At 39.4% G+C, this 19,394-nt stretch overlaps 1 protein-coding gene across 16 annotated transcripts in view; it reads left to right on the plus strand.

Annotated features, from left to right (window-relative positions):
• ULK4 (unc-51 like kinase 4) overlaps positions 1–19,394 on the plus strand; it is a 727,378-nt gene that overhangs the window by 118,157 nt on the left and 589,827 nt on the right. For 6 of the 16 annotated variants that reach the window (XM_054550402.2, XM_054550404.2, XM_054550405.2 and 3 more), the window contains exons 18-19: positions 9,344–9,451; positions 10,127–10,228. The exons of 4 other annotated variants lie outside the window; for them this stretch is intronic. In XM_054550402.2, the coding sequence (XP_054406377.2) occupies positions 9,344–9,451; positions 10,127–10,228 (210 nt within the window). 16 annotated transcript variants of the gene reach the window in all.

Here is a 19,394-nt window from a genome sequence, read left to right on the forward strand (position 1 = left end):
CCAGTCATGCCTGTGGTTGCCCGAGAATACTTTCTGTTAGGTTAATAGAACCATTGATGGTATAGATATGCCTCAAAGCATAATGATATTAGAAATAAGACCAAAAAACTCATTTTCCTTCATGTATGGTTTTCAAAAAATGCACACAACAATAGCATGATACTTGAATATCCTATTTTTATCTTTTAGTTTCAATGGTAAGTTTTTTTTTTTTTTTTGAGAGAGAGAGTCTCGCTCTGTTGCCCAGGCTGGAGTGCAGTGGCGTGATCTTGGCTTGCTGCAACCTCTCCCTCCCAGGCTCAAGTGATCCTCCTGTCTCAGCCTCCCCAGTAGCTGGGACTACAGGTGTGTGTCACCATGCCTGGCGATTTTTTGTATTTTTAGTAGAGACAGGGTCTCACCATGTTGGCCAGGCTGGTTTTGAACTCCTGACCTCAGGCAATCTGCCCGCCTCGGCTGCCCAAAGTGTTGGGATTACAGGTGTGAGCCACTGTGCCTGGCCTCAATGTTAGGATTTTTAACAGTAATTTCAATGTTAGAAGGCCAGGAGGATTTTTAAAGACTAGAGGAAAACATGCATAATAACAATATCCACATATTCCTTGGATTTCTGAGTTTGAAGAACTAAATCTATTTTACCTTATTCATTTAGTATTGGCATTCTCAACTGCCATTGTACCTAGGTCAACAGATACATTTTTTACCCTTGGTATTTGTCTTTTATGTGTTATATTTGTTCCTTATTCTTATATTTTTCTTTTTATTATTATTTCTTTAAATTTGTAATACAACAAATGGAAAATCTATACAAATAACATTGAGGAGAACCATTATCTGTTGAGTACTTTTTAATGCTATCCAAAGTTAACTTTTGCAAGTGAAATGTGAGGTTGCTGTGGCATTACTGGAATAAATTATATGATGTGTGTCTATTTACAAGACATTGAGTTCCAAAGCAATTTCTATTATGCTGGAGGCAATCCAGACAGTTTTATCACTTTAAGGGTCCGTAGCATTAAAATGTTTTAAATTTCCAGTGACGCTTGCTGACACAAAATACTAGTGGATTATAAAATGGAGAAATGCTGTAAATCCCTGCCACTAACTTTGTGAAGCAGAAAGCCAGATCTGGGTTTTGAATTTAATATGAGGTTGACAGTTTTTTAAATTAAACTTTTTGTTTTGAGATAATTGTGGATTCACGCCCAGTTGTGATCCAACATTGGGGATCAAATTTCAACATGAGATTTGGAGGGGACAAATATCAAAACTATATTAGAAATAATATAGAATAATAATAGTTTATCTCTGTAAGAAATAATATAGAGATCCTGTGTATACTTCATCCAGTTTTCCCCAATGGTAATGTCTTAAAAAAGTATAATACAATTTTACAACCAGAATATTGACATTGAAACAGTTAAGGAAAAGAAGAGTTTCATCACTGCAAGGATCTCTCATATTTCCTTTTTATGACCCTATCCTCTTACCCTACTGCGTGTGCTGCCCTCCACCCCCGAAGCCAATCTGTTTCCATTTATATATTTTTGTCATTTTGAGAATGTTGTATAAATAGTCATATGGTTTGTAACCTTTTGTGGTTGGTGGTTGGCTTTTTTCATTTGGCATAATTTTCTGGAAATTCATCTAGGTTGTTGGATGTATCAGTTGTTTGTTCATTTTTATTGCTGTCAAGTATTCTGTGGTATGATTGAATCACAGTTTATTTAACCACTTACCCATTGAAAGATATCTGGGTCGGCCGGGTGTGGTGGCTCACGCCTGTAATCCCAGCACTTTGGGGGCCGAGACGGGTGGATCACGAGGTCAGGAGATCGAGACCATCCTGGCTAACACGGTGAAACCCCATCTCTACTAAAAATACAAAAAATTAGCCGGGCATGGTGGTGGGTGCCTGTAGTCCCAGCTACTCGGGAGGCTGAGGCAGGAGAATGGCATGAACCCGGGAGGTGGAGCTTGCAGTGAGCCGAGATCGCGCCACTGCACTCCAGCCTGGGCAACAGGGCGAGACTCCGTCTCAAAAAAAAAAAAAAAAAAAAGATATCTGGGTCATTTCCAGTTTTGACAATTACAAATAAAACTGCTATAAACATCCATTTACAGATGTTTGTGTGGACAAAAACCTTCCTTTCTCTTGGATAAATGCTCAGGAGTGCAATTGCTGGGTCCTGTGGTAATTGCATATTTAGTTGCTGTTTTTTTTTGTTTGTTTTTTTTGTTTTGTTTTTTTTTTTTAAGTAAAATCTCCAAAGTTTTCCGAGTGACTGTAGTGTTTTACATTCTCATCAGCAACGTATTGAGAGGTGACAGCTTGCTGGCAGCCCTCACAGCCCTCGCTCGCTCTTGGCGTCTCCTCTGTCTGGGCTCCCACTTTGGCGGCACTTGAGGAGCCCTTCAGCCTGCTGCTGCACTGTGGGAGCCCCTTTCTGGGCTGGCCAAGGCTGGAGCCGACTCCCTTAGCTTGCAGGGAGATGTGGAGGGAGAGGCGCCAGCGGCAACCGGGGCTGCGCGGGCGCTTGCGGGCCAGCTGGAGTTCCAGGTGGGCGTGGGCTTGGCGGGCCCTGCACTCGGAGCGGCCAGCTGCCCTGCCGGCCCGGGGCAATGAGAAGCTTAGCACCCGGGCCAGCGGCTGCGGAGGGTGTGCTGGGTCCCTCAGCAGTGCCGGCCCACAGGCGCTGCGCTCGATTTCTCGCTGGGCCTTAGCTGCCTTCCCGCGGGGCAGGGCTCGGGACCTGCAGCCCGCCATGCCTGAGCCTCCGCCTCCTCTCCGCGGGCTCTTGTGTAGCCCGAGCCTCCCCGACGAGCGCCGCCCCCTGCTCCATGGCGCCCAGTCCCATCAACCACCCAAGGGCTGAGGAGTGTGGGCACAGGGCACGGGATTGGCAGGCAGCTCCACCTGCGGCCCCTGTGCGGGATCCACTGGGTGAAGCCAGCGGGGCTCCTGAGTCTGGTGGGGACTTGCAGAACCTTTATGTCTAGCTAAGGGATTGTAAATACACCAATCAGCACCCTGTGTCTAGCTCAGGGTTTGTGAATGCACCAATGGACACTCTGTATCTAGCTACTCTGGTGGGGACTTGGAGAACCTTTATGTCTAGCTAAGGGGTTGTAAATGTACAATCGGCACTGTGTATCTAGCTCAAGGTTTGTAAACACACCAGTCAGCACCCTGTGTCTAGCTCAGGGTTTGTGAATGCGCCAATTGACACTCTGTATCTAGCTACTCTGGTGGGGACTTGGAGAACCTTTGTGTAGACACTGTATCTAGCTAATCTAGTGGGGAGGTGGAGAACCTTTGTGTCTAGCTCAGGGATTGTAAACGCACCAATCAGCACCAAAACAGACCACTCGGCTCTATCAATCAGCAGGATGTGGGTGGGGCCAGATAAGAGGAGAAAAGCAGGCTGCCCGAGCCAGCAGTGGCAACCCACTGGGGTCCCCTTCCACACTGTGGAAGCATTGTCCTTTTGCTCTTTGCAATAAATCTTGCTGCTGCTCACTCTTTGGGTCCACACCGCCTTTATGAGCTGTAACACTGTGAAGGTCTGCAGCTTAACTCCTGAAGCCAGGGAGACCAGGAACCCACCGGGAGGAATGAACAACTCCAGACGCGCCACCTTAAGAGCTGTAACACTCACCGCGAAGGTCCGCAGCTTCACTCCTGAGCCAGCGAGACCACGAACACCACCAGAAGGAGGAAACTCCAAACACATCCGAACATCGGAAGGAACAAACTCCCGACACGCCGCCTTTAAGAACTGTAACACTCACTGCGAGGGTCCGCGGCTTGATTCTTGAAGTCAGTGAGACCAAGAACCCACCAATTCCGGACACAGTATGAGTGATTCTGTTTCTCATCATCCTTGGCAGCTTTTGGTGTTGTCACTATTTTTTATTTTTACCATTCTGATGATGAGTGTGTAGTGATATCTTATTTTGGTTTTAATTTATATTTCCCTAGTTGCCAATGATGTTGAACATCTTTTTATATGCTTATTTGGTGGCTGCATATTCTCTTTGGTACAGTGTCTCTGCTTTTGGTGTTAAGTGTACTTTTTAATCTCGTACTAGATCCTGAAGATGTTATCCTATATTTTCTTCTAGAAGGTTTATAGTTTTACATTTAAGTCTGTGATCCATTTTGAGTTAATTTTGTGTGTCAAGTACCAGACTTAGGTCAAGGTTCACTTTTTGCTTTCCTATGGATGCCTGATTGCTTCAGCACTATTTATTGAAAAAGTTGACTTTTCTCCATTGGACTGCCTTTGCACGTTTGTCAAAAATCTCTTGGCTATTCTTGTGTGGAGCTATTTCTGAATTCTGTTTGGTTCCGTTGATCTATGTGCCTATCCCACCAGTAATGCCTGTGTTAGCCTGTTTTGCTTTGTTGTAAAGGAATACCTGAGGCAGGATAATTTATAAAGAAAAGAGATTTATTTGGCTCACGGTTCTGCAGGCTATAGAAGAAGCATGGTGCCAGCATCTGCTTCTGGTGAGGGCTTCAGGCTGTTTCCACTCATGGCAGAAGGTGAAGGGGAGTAGACATCCCATGGTCGGAGAGAAGGAAAGAGAGAGGAGGGAGGCACCAGATTCTTTTTAACAGCCGGATCTCCTGAGAACTAAGAGTGAGAACTCACTCAATTCCACAAGAATAGCATTAAGCCGTTCATGAGGGATCTGCCCCATCATACAAATACCTCCCACAAGGCCCCACATCCAACACTGGGGATCAGATTTCAACATGAGATTTGGAGGGGATGAATATCCAAACTATATCAATTTCCAAACAGTTTTCATTACTGTAGCTGTGTAAATCTTGAAACCAGGTAGAATAATTGCAACCATTTTTTTCTTTTTTCCTTTTTTATATGGGGGTTTCACTCTGTTGCCCAGGCTGCAGTACAGTAGCTTGATCATAGCTCACTGCAACCTTGAACTTCGGGGCTCAAGCAGTCCTCCCACCTTAGTCTCTTGAGTAGCTAGGACTCTAAGCGTGCACCACCATGCCTGGCTAACTCTTTTTTAAAAATTATTTTTGTAGAGACAGGGTCTCGCGTTGTTGCCCAGGTTGGTCTCAAACACCTGAGCTCAAGCCATCCTCCCGTATTGGCCTCCCAAAATGTTGGTATTGCAGGACTGAGTCACTATGCCTGGCCCACATTTTCTTCCTTTTTCAAAATTGTTTTGGCTGTTCTAATTCTTTTGCCTTTCCATATACATTTTATAATAATTTTGATATCTATAAAGAATTGTTTCAGGATTTTGGTAGGAATTTGATTAGATCTGTCCGTTAATATGGGGAGAATTTGACATTTTCCACTATGGTGAATCCTCCTATCTGTGAACATAGTCTATTACTCCATTTATTTAGGTGTTCTTTGATTTTTTTAAATAGCATTGTGTAGTTTCAGCATACAAATCCTGTACCTGTTTTGTTAGATTTATACCTGAGCATTGTTTTTTTGGGGGAGATTGTAAATGGTGTTTTAAATTTCAGTTTCCGTGTGTTTATTGCTAATATATAGGAGTACAGTTGTATTTTGAATGTTAACATTGTATCCTGTGACTTTGCTGAACTCACTAGTTCTAGGGAATTTTTTTCTTTAGACTCTTTGGGACTTTCTATGTTGACAATCATGTCATTTGCAAATAATTATCTGTTTCATATTGAGTTGTGATAATTTGTTTTTTTTGAGGAGTTGGTCCATTTTTTCTATGTGGTGAAATTTATATATATACAGTTGTTCATAGTATTCCTTTATTATTCTTTTGATGTCTGCTCATTTTCTATATAGTTTTATCATTTTTTAAATTTAGAAATAAAAAATTTAATTAGCAAATAATTGTATATTATTATATACAATGTATATATTATATGTATATATGTTAATTTATTACTTCACATATTTAATATTTTTTGTAGTGAGAACATGTAAAATGTACTCTTTTTTTTTGAGACAGAGTCTTGCTCTGTTGCCCAGGCTGGAGTGCAGTGGCATGATCTCAGCTCACTGCAACCTCCACCTCCCAGGTTCAAGTGATTCTCCTGCCTTGGCCTCCTCAGTAGCTGGGATTACAGGCATACACCACCATGCCCAGCTAATTTTTAGTAGAGACGGGGTTTCACCATGTTGGTCAGGCTGGTCTCTAACTCCTGACCTCGTGATCCGCCTGCCTTGGCCTCCCAAAGTGCTAAGGTTACAGGCATGAGCCACCTTGCCTGGCCATAAAGTCTACTCTTTCAGCAATTGTGAAATACGTGTTATTATGAACTGTGGTCACCGTGCTGTGCAATAGATCTTGAAAACTTGTTCCTCCTGTCTAACTGAAGGTTTTTGTACCCTTTGATCAACATTTCCCTATTCCTCACCCCACCCCCAGCTTCAGGTAAGCACTGTTATACTTTCCATGTCTATAAATTTCACTTTTTTGGATTTCACATATGAGTAAGATGATGCAGCATTTGTCTTTCTGTGCATGAGAGGGTGGTGTTGAAGTTCACAACTGTAATTGTGGATGTCTGTTTATCGTTCAAGTTCTATCAGTTTTCGCTTCACATATTTGGCAGTTCTTTAGTGATACACATTTAGGATTGGTATGAATTTATTGATTTATTGACTTACATTTAGTGTAATTATTGATGTGTTTGATCCTAAGTCTGTAATTTTATTTTTGTTTTCTGTTTGTTCTCAGTGTTTTTCATTTCTATTTTCTTTTTATTACCTTCCTGTGGTTTACTGAACATTTTTTTTTACCACTCCATTTGGACTTTTTCTGTAGTGCTTTTAAGTATATCTCTTTGTATGGATTCTTTTTAGTGGTTGCTGTATGTATTATATACATACATACATAACACAGTCTACTGGTGTCACCGTTTTACTAGTTCAAGTGAAGTATAGAAAACGTACCCTCCTTTTCATCCCTTTACCCTGTCTCATTTTTATATAATTATCTTGAATATATTCTCTAAATGTCTTTAGAACCCAATCAGACATTTTTACAATTTTTGCTCAACTACCAACGATAATTTAGAAAACTTAATAGCAGTAAGAAATCCTATTGTATTTACCTATATTTTGGCCTACTGTGTTCTTGCTTCCTTTCTGATTATTTCAAGGTTTCTTCTTTCATCATTTTCTTTCTCTTTTAGAGTAGTGTGCTGGTGACAGTTTAATGTTTTTGTAGGTAAAAAATTGCTAAACACTGGCAATTTCAGATGGTTCAGTGTAATAGATGATCAGCAAAGGTCAAAGGAAAAGGAAGACTGTGTAGAAGTGACCTGCTGCAAGGACTGATGTGAAGCTACATGGTTACTTTTTCTTCCTCACCCACTTCATCTAGATGATTTATTATGTGTAAGGCAGTGAGTGGTGAGAGTTACATGTTTGGTACATCCATACAATGGAATACCATTCAGCAATAAGAAGGAATGAACTGGCTGGGCACAGTGGCTCATACCTGTAATCCCAGCACTTTGGGAGGCTGAGGTGGGTAGATCACTTGAAGTCAGGAGTTCGAAACTGCCCGGGCCAACATGGCGAAACCCAGTCTCTACTAAAAATACAAAAATCAGCTGGCCATGATGGTGCGCGCCTGTAATCCCAGCTACTCAGGCTGAGGCAGGAGAATCACTTGAACCCAGGAGGCAGAGGTTGCAGTGAGCTGAGATCGTGCCACTGCACTCCAGCCTGGGTGACAGAGTGAGACTCTGTCTGGGAAAAAAAAAAAAAAATTATTGATATATGCAGCAACATGGATGAATCTCAAATGCATTATGCTGAAAGAAGCCAGACAAAAAAGAATATATAGTGTATGATCTAATATAGTATATGATCTACATAAAATTTAGAAAATACATGCTAATGACAGAAAGTAAATTGATGGCTTTCTGGGGAGGAGAGGAAAGAAGTAGGAAAGAGGGATTACAAAAGGACATGGAGGAAACACTGGAGGGCTTTTGTTATCTTGATTGCAGTGATGATTTCACAGGTGTATACATATGCCAAATGTGTCTAATTGTACACTTTAAATATATGCATTGATTTTATATAAGCTATACCTCAGTAAAGCTGTTAAATCGCACATTAATAAGTACTCCTACAGTGCATGACTACTGTGCAGCTCTCCCACCTGCATCTTCAACTTTTTCATACTCTTATTTGCAAAATGAGACCAGTGATTGCATGCTTGGATGTTGTGGAATTGTCAAATTGCTTTGAAGTTTTTAGGCACTTTCAGTTTTTAAACTAACGTCTTTGTCAGTGGTAAGAAATAGTCTTGTCTGTGCACCACACTTTGAGTCACATTGAGAGTCGTGCTTCCACACTGTTTTATATACATTTTTTTTCCTTCTCAGAGTGGAGCCATTCTGTATGTCATTCCGAAACTGTTCTGTCCTAATCATGGTCGCACTATGATTTGATTAACCTGTGTTCTGGTGTATGAACTCTGGCAATGAGTGTATGTGATTTTCTTAGCATGACTCATAGGACATTAACTAGATCTGATAAAACATGCTGTCGAGTTTCAGCATACATTATATTACAACTTTAGTATAACATTCTCAGGCTCTGATTTTTTAAGGAATCATGTAAAAGTTTAATGCAATATAAGAACTTTTTAAACTGTGTTGTGCCGGAGCATACCAGGGACCTGGCATGGTAAAATTCATTTTCAGATCCTGGCTGTCCAAGTGAACTGGATGGCTTGGGGCCAGTTACTGGAACCTCTCTCAGCCTCTGTTTACTCTTTAAAGATAGGGCAGCAATTAATTGCCTCTCAGGATTAATGATACGGTGGAAGTGCTTTATAAACTGAAAAGTGAGTCAGGTACACTGACTCACTCCTGTAATCCCAGCACTTTGGGAGGTCAAGGTGGGTGGATCTTGAGGCCAGGAGTTGGAGATCATCCTGGCCAACATGGCAAAACCCTGTCTCTACTAAGAATACAAAAATTAGCCGGACTTGGTGGCGTGCGCTTGTAATCCCAGCTACTCGGGAGGTTGAGGCACAAGAATCTCTTGAACCCGGGAGGCAGAGGTTGTAGTTAACCAAGATTATGCCACTGCACTCCAGCCTGGGGAAAAAAAAAAAAAAATTGTAAACTGAAAAGGGCTATATGTGTTTATTTTACCAGATATATTTCTAAGCTTCATCTGGGAGAGTTACTGTATTTTCAGGAATATAAGGCCCATATTTTGAAAATAATTTGGAAAATAGTTCTTAAAAATTGTGACTTTTATAGGGTATCCTGCTTTTTACATATAGGTTTAAGAACTGAGAGATACATTGAAATAATTTACTTTTTTTTTTGTCTTTGCAGGCAATTGTTCTCTTAACTGAATTAATTAGGGAAAACTTCAGGAATAGCAAATTAAAACAGTGCCTTTTACCAACCCTTGGGGAGCTGATCTATCTTGTAGCCACCCAGGTGAGACTGTCTGATTAACTCTATTGCTGTTTGACATGTTTTGACATACTCTGGCTGACAAGTATTAATATCCTATAAAAGTTTTTTTGACTTTGCCCCTTAGAGCATGCCTGAGGAACTTAGGATAAATTTTACCTCTTGGGGAGAGAATTTGTCAGTGTTTCTCAGCCTCCTTCTGTCTTACCCTGTCTCCCTCCTCCCTTCCTCCTAGTGCCTCTTTTCCTTTAGAATGTAGGCGGTTTGAAGGCCATATTTTAAAGCCAATGGACTGAAAGTCCCTAAGGTACTTGACTCCTTTAGGCAAGAGGAGACCATTGGTTATTTCCATAGAAAGCTCCATTTCAGTTTAAATAAAGCACAACTTTGTGCAAATACAGCTTTTAACATGACTATGGGCATTTGTGAAGGCAGAATTTGACTTCTTATTTCTAATGTTACAATATGGAAGTGCTACTGAATTCAACAAGCCAAAATTTAATATTCCATTAATGTGTGTTTTTTTTTTAAAAGAATATTATGGAATAGATAGTGATTATGGAATAGATAGTGACTAATCCATGACTAAATGGATTAGTCATTTAGTGTCATACTCTGAGAGTTCTAAATAAATACTGGTTAAGTTATAAGTAATTAAGGAAGTTCTGTCATTGTATTTCTTTGTTTGTTTTGAGACAGGGTCTCACCGTGTTGCCCAGGCTGGAGTGCGATAGCATGATCATGGCTCACAGCAACCTCGACCTCCTGGGCTCAGATCATCCTCCCACCTCAGCCTCCTGGGTAGCTGGGACTAATTTGAGGAGAACTGATATCGTTATGATTTTGAGTCTTCCAAATCACATTTGGAATTATACTGAATCTGTGTGTTGATTGAGAAAGTATTGATATCTTTATGATATTTATATAGTCCTCCAAATGCACAAAAAGTAGTATTTACGTATATTAATATATAAAAACTAAAGGTGTGCACCTCCGTGCCTGGCTAATTTTTTGTATATTTTGTGAAGATGGGGTTTCACCATGTTGCCCAGGCTGGTCCCGAATTCCTGGGCTCAAGTGATTCGCCCATCTTGGCCTCCCAAAGTGCTGGGATTACAGGTGTGAGCCAGTGTACATGACTGTCATCGTATTTCTTGAGTTTTGGTTCTAGCACTTGCTCAAATGTTACATAACCTCAATATCCTTAGTATCTAAATTAAAATGACTTTCTGAGCAATCATCATTTTAAGGCAGTTACCATGATTGTTATAAAACATCAGTATTTTAACTTGTTTAACTCCATAATTAGTATTGATAGCTGGTACAGCAAATCTGTCCTCTTTGTTTTTGTGAGTGTCTTGACTATTCCTGGCCCTTCGCATATCAGAATAAATTTTAGAATCAGCTTGTCCAATTCTGCAAATCATCTGCTTTTAAAAACCACACTGATTATGTAGATAAATTTGGGGAGAGCTGATATGGTTATAATTTTGAGTCTTCCAAATCACATTTGCAATTGTACTGAATCTGTGTATTGATTGGGAAAGTATTGATATCTTTATGATATTTATGTAGTCCTCCAATGCACAAAAAGTAGTATTTACATATATTAATATATAAAAAAATTTTGTTACAATTCTTTTATTCTATACAGAATGCCTTTGTACATCTTTCTTTGGTTGAATTTATTCTCAGGTAATTTTGTATGTCAAAGGGACAACATATTCACAAACCTAGAACACTGGGAAGTGAAGAAAAGTATATGGGGAGAAGTCTTTTTCCTAGTTTTGTACCCCATCTGTCTAGCTTCCCAATAAATATTATAATTATGTGTAATTTAATATAAATATTATAAAATACAAATATAATTTCTTATATTTACAGAGTTAATTTTGTATATATGAGCAAATACAAATGTAGATTTTGTATCATTTTATGCAACCTGTAGAAACTCACTTTTTTCGCTCAATAGTTATACACTGTTAGGAATAGTACAGGGGGCAAAATAGTATTGGAAGTTCTGGCCAGGGCGATCAGGCAAGAGAAAGAAATAAAAGGTATTTAAATAGGAAGAGAGGAAGTGAAATTGTCTCTGTTTGCAGATGACATGATTCTAGATTTAGAAACCCCTCTTGTCTCAGCCCAAAAACTCCTTGAGCTGATAAGCAACTTCAGCAAAGTCTCAGAATACAAAATCAGTGTGCAAAAATCACAAGCATTCCTATACATCAACAGTAGACAAGCAGAGAGCCAAATCATGAATGAACTACCATTGACAATTGCTACAAAGAGAATAAAATACTTGGCTGGGCGCAGTGGCTCACGCCTGCAATCCCAGCACTTTGGGAGGCTGAGGCAGGTGGATCACGAGGTCAGGAGATCAAAACCATCCTGGCTAATATGGTGAAACCCCGTCTCTACTAAAAATACAAAAAAATTAGCCAAGCGTGGTGGCGGGCACCTGTAGTCCCAGCTACTCGGGAGGCTGAGGCTTGAACCCGGGAGGTGGAGTTTGCAGTGAGCCAAGATTCCAGCCTGGATGACAGAGCGAGACGCCATCTCAAAAAAAAAAAAAAAAAAGCTTAAAAATACAGCTAACAAGGGACAGGAAGGAGAACTACAAACCATTGCTCAAGGAAATAAGAGAGAACACAAACAAATGAAAAACATTGCATCCTCATGGATAGGAAGAATCAATATCATGACAATGGCCATACTGCCCAAAGTAGTTTATAGATTCAATGCTATTTCCATCAAACTACCATTGACATTCTTCACAGAATTAGAAAAAATTACTTTAAATTTCTTATGGAACCAAAGAGAGCCCATATAGCCAAGATAATCCTAAGCAAAAAGAACAAAGCTGGAGGCATCACACTGCCTGACTTTAAACTATACTACAAGGCTACAGTAACCAAAACAGCATGGTACTGGTACAAAACAGACATATAGACCAATGGAACAGAACAGAGACCTCAGAAATAACCCACACATCTACAACCATCTGATTTTCAACAAACCTGGTGCTGGAGAAACTGGCCGGCCATATGCAGAAAACTGGAACTGGACCCATTCCTTACACCTTATACAAAAATTAACTCAAGATGGATTAAAGACTTAAATGTAAAGCCCAAAATCATAAAAACCCTAGAAGAAAACCTAGGCAGTACCATTTAGGACATAGGCATTGGCAAAGACTTCATGACAAAAACACCAAAAGCAATGGCAACAAAAGCCAAAATTGACAAATGGGATCTAATTAAACTAAAGAGCTCTGCACAGCAAAAGAAACTAGCATCAGAGTGAACAGACAACCTACAGAATGGGAGAAAATTTTTGCAATCTACCCATCTGACAAAGGTCTAATATCCAGAATCTACAAGGAACTTAAACAAATTTACAAGAAAAAGCAAACAACCCATAAAAACGTGGGCAAAGGATATGAACAGACATTTCTCAAAATAAGACATTTATGTGGCCAAAAAACATATGAAAAAAAGCTCATCATCACTGATCATTAGAGAAATGCAAATCAAAACCACAATGAGATACCATCTCACACCAGTCAGAATGGCGATTATTAAAAAGTCAAGAAACAAAAATGCTGGCGAGGCTGTGGAGAAATAAGAATGCTTTTGGACTGTTGGTGGGAATGTAGATTGGTTCAACCATTGTGGAGGACGATTCCTCAGGGATCTAGAACCAGAAATACCATTTGACCCAGCAATCCCATTACTGGTTATAAACCCAAAGGAATATAGGTCATTCTACTATAAAGACATATGCACATGTATGTTTATTGCAGCACTATTTACAATAGCAAAGACATGGAACCAACCCAAATGCCTATCAATGAAGACTGGATAAAGAAAATGTGGCACATATACACCATGGAATACTCTGCAGCAATAAAAAAGAATGAGATCATATCCTTTGCAGGGCCATGGATGAAGCTGGAAGCTATCATCCTCAGCAAACTAACACAGGAACAGAAAACCTAAGACTGCATATTCTCACTCACAAATGGGAGTTGAACAATGAGAACACATGGATACAGGGAGGGGAATAACACACATGGGGGCCTGTCAGGGGATGGGGAGCAAGGGGAGGGGAGAGCATTAGGATAATTACCAAATGCATGTAGGGCTTAAAAACTAGATGATGGGTTGATAGGTACAGCAAACCACTCTGGCACGCATATACCTATGTAACCTGCACGTCCTGTGCATGTATACTGGAACCTAAAGTTAAAATATATATATATGTATATATATACACACACATATATATATACACACATGTATATACACATATATATACACACATATATATACACATATATACACACATATATATATACACACATATATATATACACATATATACACATATATATACACATATACATACACATATATACACATATATACACACATATATATACACACATATATATATACACACATATATATATATACACGCACATATATATGTATATAAAACAATAAAAATGTAAACTTTATTTTTCAACATAAGCTCCATCAAGGTCAAGATACTTTGGTAAGTGATGATACCAGCCATTAAAAAAAAAAAAGACTAGTATATGGAGATATGTACACTGGAGCTATTTCTTAATAATTAACATAGATATATTTCTCAATCAGTACTCGTAGCTCTCTGCTCCCTCTTCTTTTTATGTAATAGAACATTTCCATCCCAGTAGTTTTGGAGGCCAAGGCAGGAGGATCTCTTGAGCCCTGGAGTTTGAGACCACCCTGATCAACATGGTGAAACCTCGTCTAAAAAACTTGCAAAAATTAGCTGTGTGTAGTGGTGTGCACCTGTAGTCCCAGCTACTTGGGAGGCTGAGAAGGGAGGATTGCTTGAGCCTAGGAGTTTGAGGCTGCAGTGAGCCGTGATCATGCCACTGCACTCTAGTCTGGGTGTCAGAGCAAGACCCTGTCAAATAAATAAATAAATAAATAAAAAAAACATTCCCTGTGCGATATACATTATGTGCCAAGTTTTGTGAAAGGTACTTTTCCTTGCAGTTCTTTGGGGATAGGGCTGGAGAATTTATTTCTACTTTACCACTATTTTGGACCCTCAAGGCCTTGATATCAAGGCTCAAACTTATCAAGTTTTGTATGCCCACAGAGAAAATAAAACTTCAGTGCTCAGTTTATCCCATGCTTTAAATTGTCTGATTTTTGGCTTAATTATTCTTTATTATTTTGTCAGATCTTTGATGCATTTTAAGGATGTCAAAATAAAACCAGTTGCTTTCATTAGAAGAGTAGTCAGGTACCTGGTCTGCTGTCTTACCAATAATGACAGTCTAGTCTAATTCTTCTTTTTTTGGTCCTGTAGTTTTTCATCCCTGCGCCCTGCTTGAGATATAATTGGTATACAATAAACACATATTTAAACATCACAATTTGATAAATATTGATTTATGTATACACCTATGAAACCATCACTACACACAGAAAATGAACCTATCACCTCCAAAAGTTTCCTTAGCACCCTTTTTAATCCCCTCCTGTCTCCATACTACCACTGATTTGCTTTCTTTATATAGACTTGTTTGCATTTTCTAGAATCTTATGCAGATAGAATCATACAGAATCATGTTCCTACTAGATCTAAAAGTAGATCTAGAGAATAACTTTCCTTGGTATGTACTTTTTTTTTTTTATTATACTTCAAGTTTTAGGGTACATGTGCTCAACGTGCAGGTTTGTTACATATGTATACATGTGTCATGTTGATGTGCTGCACCCATTAACTCATCATTTAACATTAGGTATATTTCCTAATGCTATCCCTCCCCGCTCCCCGCACCCCACAACAGGCCCCGGTATGTGATGTTCCCCTTCCTGTGTCCATGTGTTCTCATTGTTCAGTTCCCACCTATGAATGAGAACATGCGGTGTTTGGTTTTTTGTCCTTGCGATAGTTTGCTGAGAATGATGGTTTCCAGCTTCATGCATGTCCCTACAAAGGATATGAACTCATCATTTTCTATGGCTGCATAATATCCCATGGTGTATATGTGCCACATTTTCTTAATCTAGTCTATCATTGTTGGACATTTGGGTTGGTTCCAAGTCTTTGCTATTGTCAGTAGTGCCGCAATAAACATACGTGTGCATGTGTCTTTATAGCAGCATGATTTACAATCCTTTGGGTATATACCCAGTAATGGGATGGCTGGGTCAAATGGTATTTCTAGTTCTAGATCCCTGAGGAATCGCCACACTGACTTCCACAATGGTTGAACTAGTTTACAGTCCCACCAACAGTGTAAAAGTGTTCCTATTTCTCCACATCCTCTCCAGCACCTGTTGTTTCCTGACTTTTTAATGATTGCCATTCTAACTGGTGTGAGATGGTATCTCATTGTAGTTTTGATTTTCATTTCTCTGATGGCCAGTGATGATGAGCATTTTTTGATGTGTTTTTTGGCTGCATAAATGTCTTCTTTTGAGAAGAGTCTGTTCATATCCTTTGCCCACTTGTTGATGGGGTTGTTTTTTTCTTGTAAATTAGTTTGAGTTCATTGTAGATTTTGGATATTAGCCCTTTGTCAGATGAGTGGATTGCAAAAATTTTCTCCCATTCTGTAGGTTGCCTGTTCACTCTGATGGTAGTTTCTTTTGCTGTGCAGAAGCTCTTGAGTTTAATTAGATCCCATTTGTCAATTTTGGCTTTTGTTGCCATTGCTTTTGGTGTTTTAGACATGAAGTCCTTGCCCATGCCTGTGTCCTGAATGGTGTTGCCTAGGTTTTCTTCTAGGGTTTTTATGGTTTTAGGTCTAACATGTAAGTCTTTAATCCATCTTGAATTAATTTTTGTATAAAGTGTAAGGAAGGGATCCTGTTTCAGCTTTCTACATATGACTAGCCAGTTTTCCCAGCACCATTTATTAAATAGGAAATCCTTTCCCCATTTCTTGTTTTTGTCAGATTTGTCAAAGATCAGATAGTTGTAGATGTGTGGTATTATTTCTGAGGGCTCTGTTCTGTTCCATTGGTCTATATGTCTGTTTTGGTACCAGTACCATGCTGTTTTGGTTACTGTAGCCTTGTAGTATAGTTTGAAGTCAGGTAGCATGATGCCTCCAGCTTTGTTCTTTTGGCTTAGGATTGACTTGGTAATGTGGGCTCTTTTTTGGTTCCGTATGAATTTGAAAGTCGTTTTTTCCAGTTCTGTGAAGAAAGTCATTGGTAGCTTGATGGGGATGGCATTGAATCTATAAATTACCTTGGGCAGTATGGCCATTTTCACGATATTGATTCTTCCTACTCATGAGCATGGAATGTTCTTCCATTTGTTTGTATTCTCTTTCATTTCATTGAGCAGTGGTTTGTCGTTCTCCTTGAAGAGGTCCTTCACATCCCTTGTAAGTTGGATTCCTAGGTATTTTATTCTCTTTGAAGCAATTGTGAATGGGAGTTCACTTATGATTTGGCTCTCTGTTTGTCTGTTATTGGTGTATAAGAATGCTTGTGATTTTTGCACATTGATTTTGTATCCTGAGACATTGCTGAAGTTGCCTATCAGCTTAAGGAGATTTTGGGCTGAGACAATGGGGTTTTCTAGATATACAATCATGTCATCTGCAAACAGGGACAATTTGACTTCCTCTTTTCCTAATTGAATACCCTTTATTTCCTTCTCCTGCCTGATTGCCCTGGCCAGAATTTCCAACACTATGTTGAATAGGAGTGGTGAGACAGGGCATCCCTGTCTTGTGCCAGTTTTCAAAGGGAATGCTTCTAGTTTTTGTCCATTCAGTATGATATTGGCTGTGGGTTTGTCATAGATAGCTCTTATTATTTTGAGATACATCCCATCAATACCTAATTTATTGAGAGTTTTTAGCATGGAGGTTGTTGAATTTTGTCAAAGGGCTTTTCTGCATCTATTGAGATAATCATGTGGTTTTTGTATTTGGTTCTGTTTATATGCTGGATTACATTGATTGATTTGCGTATGTTGAACCAGCCTTGCATTCCAGGGATGAAGCCCACTTGATCATGGTGGATAAGCTTTTGGATGTGCTGCTGGATTTGGTTTTCCAGTATTTTATTGAAGATTTTTGCATCGATGTTCATCAGGGATATTGGTCTAAAATTCTCTTTTTTTGTTGTGTCTCTGCCAGGCTTTGGTATCAGGATGATGCTGGCCTCATAAAATGAGTTAGGGAGGATTCCCTCTTTTTCTGTTGATTGGAATAGTTTCAGAAGGAATGGTATCAGCTCCTCCTTGTACCTCTGGTAGATTTCGGCTGTCAGTCCATCTAGTCCTGGACTTTTTTTGGTTGGTAAGCTATTAATTATTGCCTCAATTTCAGAGCCTGTTATTGGTCTATTCAGAGATTCAAATTCTTCCTGGTTTAGTCTTGGGAGGACATATGTGTCAAGGAATTCATCCATTTCTTCTAGATTTTCTCTCTTATTTGCGCAGAGGTGTTTATAGTATTCTCTGATGGTAGTTTGTATTTCTGTGGGATTGGTGGTGATGTCCCCTTTATCATTTTTTATTGCGTCTATTTGATTCTTCTCTATTAGTCTTGCTAATGGTCTATCAATTTTGTTGATCTTTTCAAAAAACCAGCTCCTGGAGTCACTGATTTTTTGAAGGGTTTTTTGTGTCTCTGTCTCCTTCAGTTCTGCTCTTATCTTAGTTATTTCTTGCCTTCTGCTAGCTTTTGAATGTGTTTGCTTTTGCTTCTCTACTTCTTTTAATTGTGATGTTAGGGTGTCAATTTTAGATCTTTCCTGCTTTCTCTTGTGGGCATTTAGTGCTATAAATTTCCCTCTACACACTGCTTTGAATGTGTCCCAGAGATTTTGGTATGTTGTGTCTTTGTTCTCGTTGGTTTCAAAGAACATCTTTATTTCTGCCTTCATTTCGTTATGTACCCAGTAGTCATTCAGGAGGAGGTTGTTCAGTTTCCATGTAGTTGAGCGGTTTTGAGTGAGATTCTTAATCCTGAGTTCTAGTTTGATTGCACTGTGATCTGAGAGAGAGTTTGTTATAATTTTTGTTCTTTTACATTTGCTGAGGAGAGCTTTACTTCCAAGTATGTGGTCAATTTTGGAATAGGTGTGGTGTGCTGCTTAAAAGAATGTATATTCTGTTGATTTGGGGTGGAGGGTTCTGTAGATGTCTATTAGGTCTGCTTGGTGCATAGCTGAGTTCAATTCCTGGATATCGTTGTTAACTTTCTGTCTTGTTGATCTGTCTAATGTTGACAGTGTGGTGTTAAAGTCTCCCATTATTATGGTGTGGGAGTCTAAGTCTCTTTGTAGGTCTCTAGGGACTTGCTTTATGAATCTGGGTGTTCTTGTGTTGGGTGCATATATATTTAGGATAGTTAGCTCTTGTTGAATTGATCCGTTTACCATTATATAATGGCCTTCTTTGTGTCTTTTGATCTTTGTTGGTTTAAAGTCTGTTTTATCAGAGAGTGGGATTGTAACCCCTGCCTTTTTTTGTTTTCCATTTCCTTGGTAGATCTTCCTCCATCCCTTTATTTTGATCCTCTGTGTGTCTCTGCATGTGAGATGGGTTTCCTGAATACAGCACACTGATGGGTCTTGACTCTTGATCCAATTTGCCAGTCTGTGTCTTTTAATTGGAGCATTTAGCCCATTTACATTTAAGGTTAATATTGTTATGTGTGAATTTGATCCTGTCATTATGATGTTAGCTGGTTATTTTGCTCATTAGTTGATGCAGTTTCTTCCTAGCCTCAATGGTCTTTACAATTTGGCATGTTTTTGCAGTGACTGGTACTGGTTGTTCCTTTCCATGTTTAGTGCTTCCTTCAGGAGCTCTTGTAGGGCAGGCCTGGTGGTGACAAAGTCTCTCAGCATTTGTTTGTCTGTAAAGTATTTTATTTCTCCTTCACTTATGAAGCTTAGTTTGGCTGGATATGAAATTCTGGGTTGAAAAT

The sequence above is a fragment of the Pongo abelii genome, chromosome 2, assembly GCF_028885655.2.
Source record: "Pongo abelii isolate AG06213 chromosome 2, NHGRI_mPonAbe1-v2.0_pri, whole genome shotgun sequence".
NCBI classification, from domain to species: Eukaryota; Metazoa; Chordata; class Mammalia; order Primates; family Hominidae; genus Pongo; species Pongo abelii.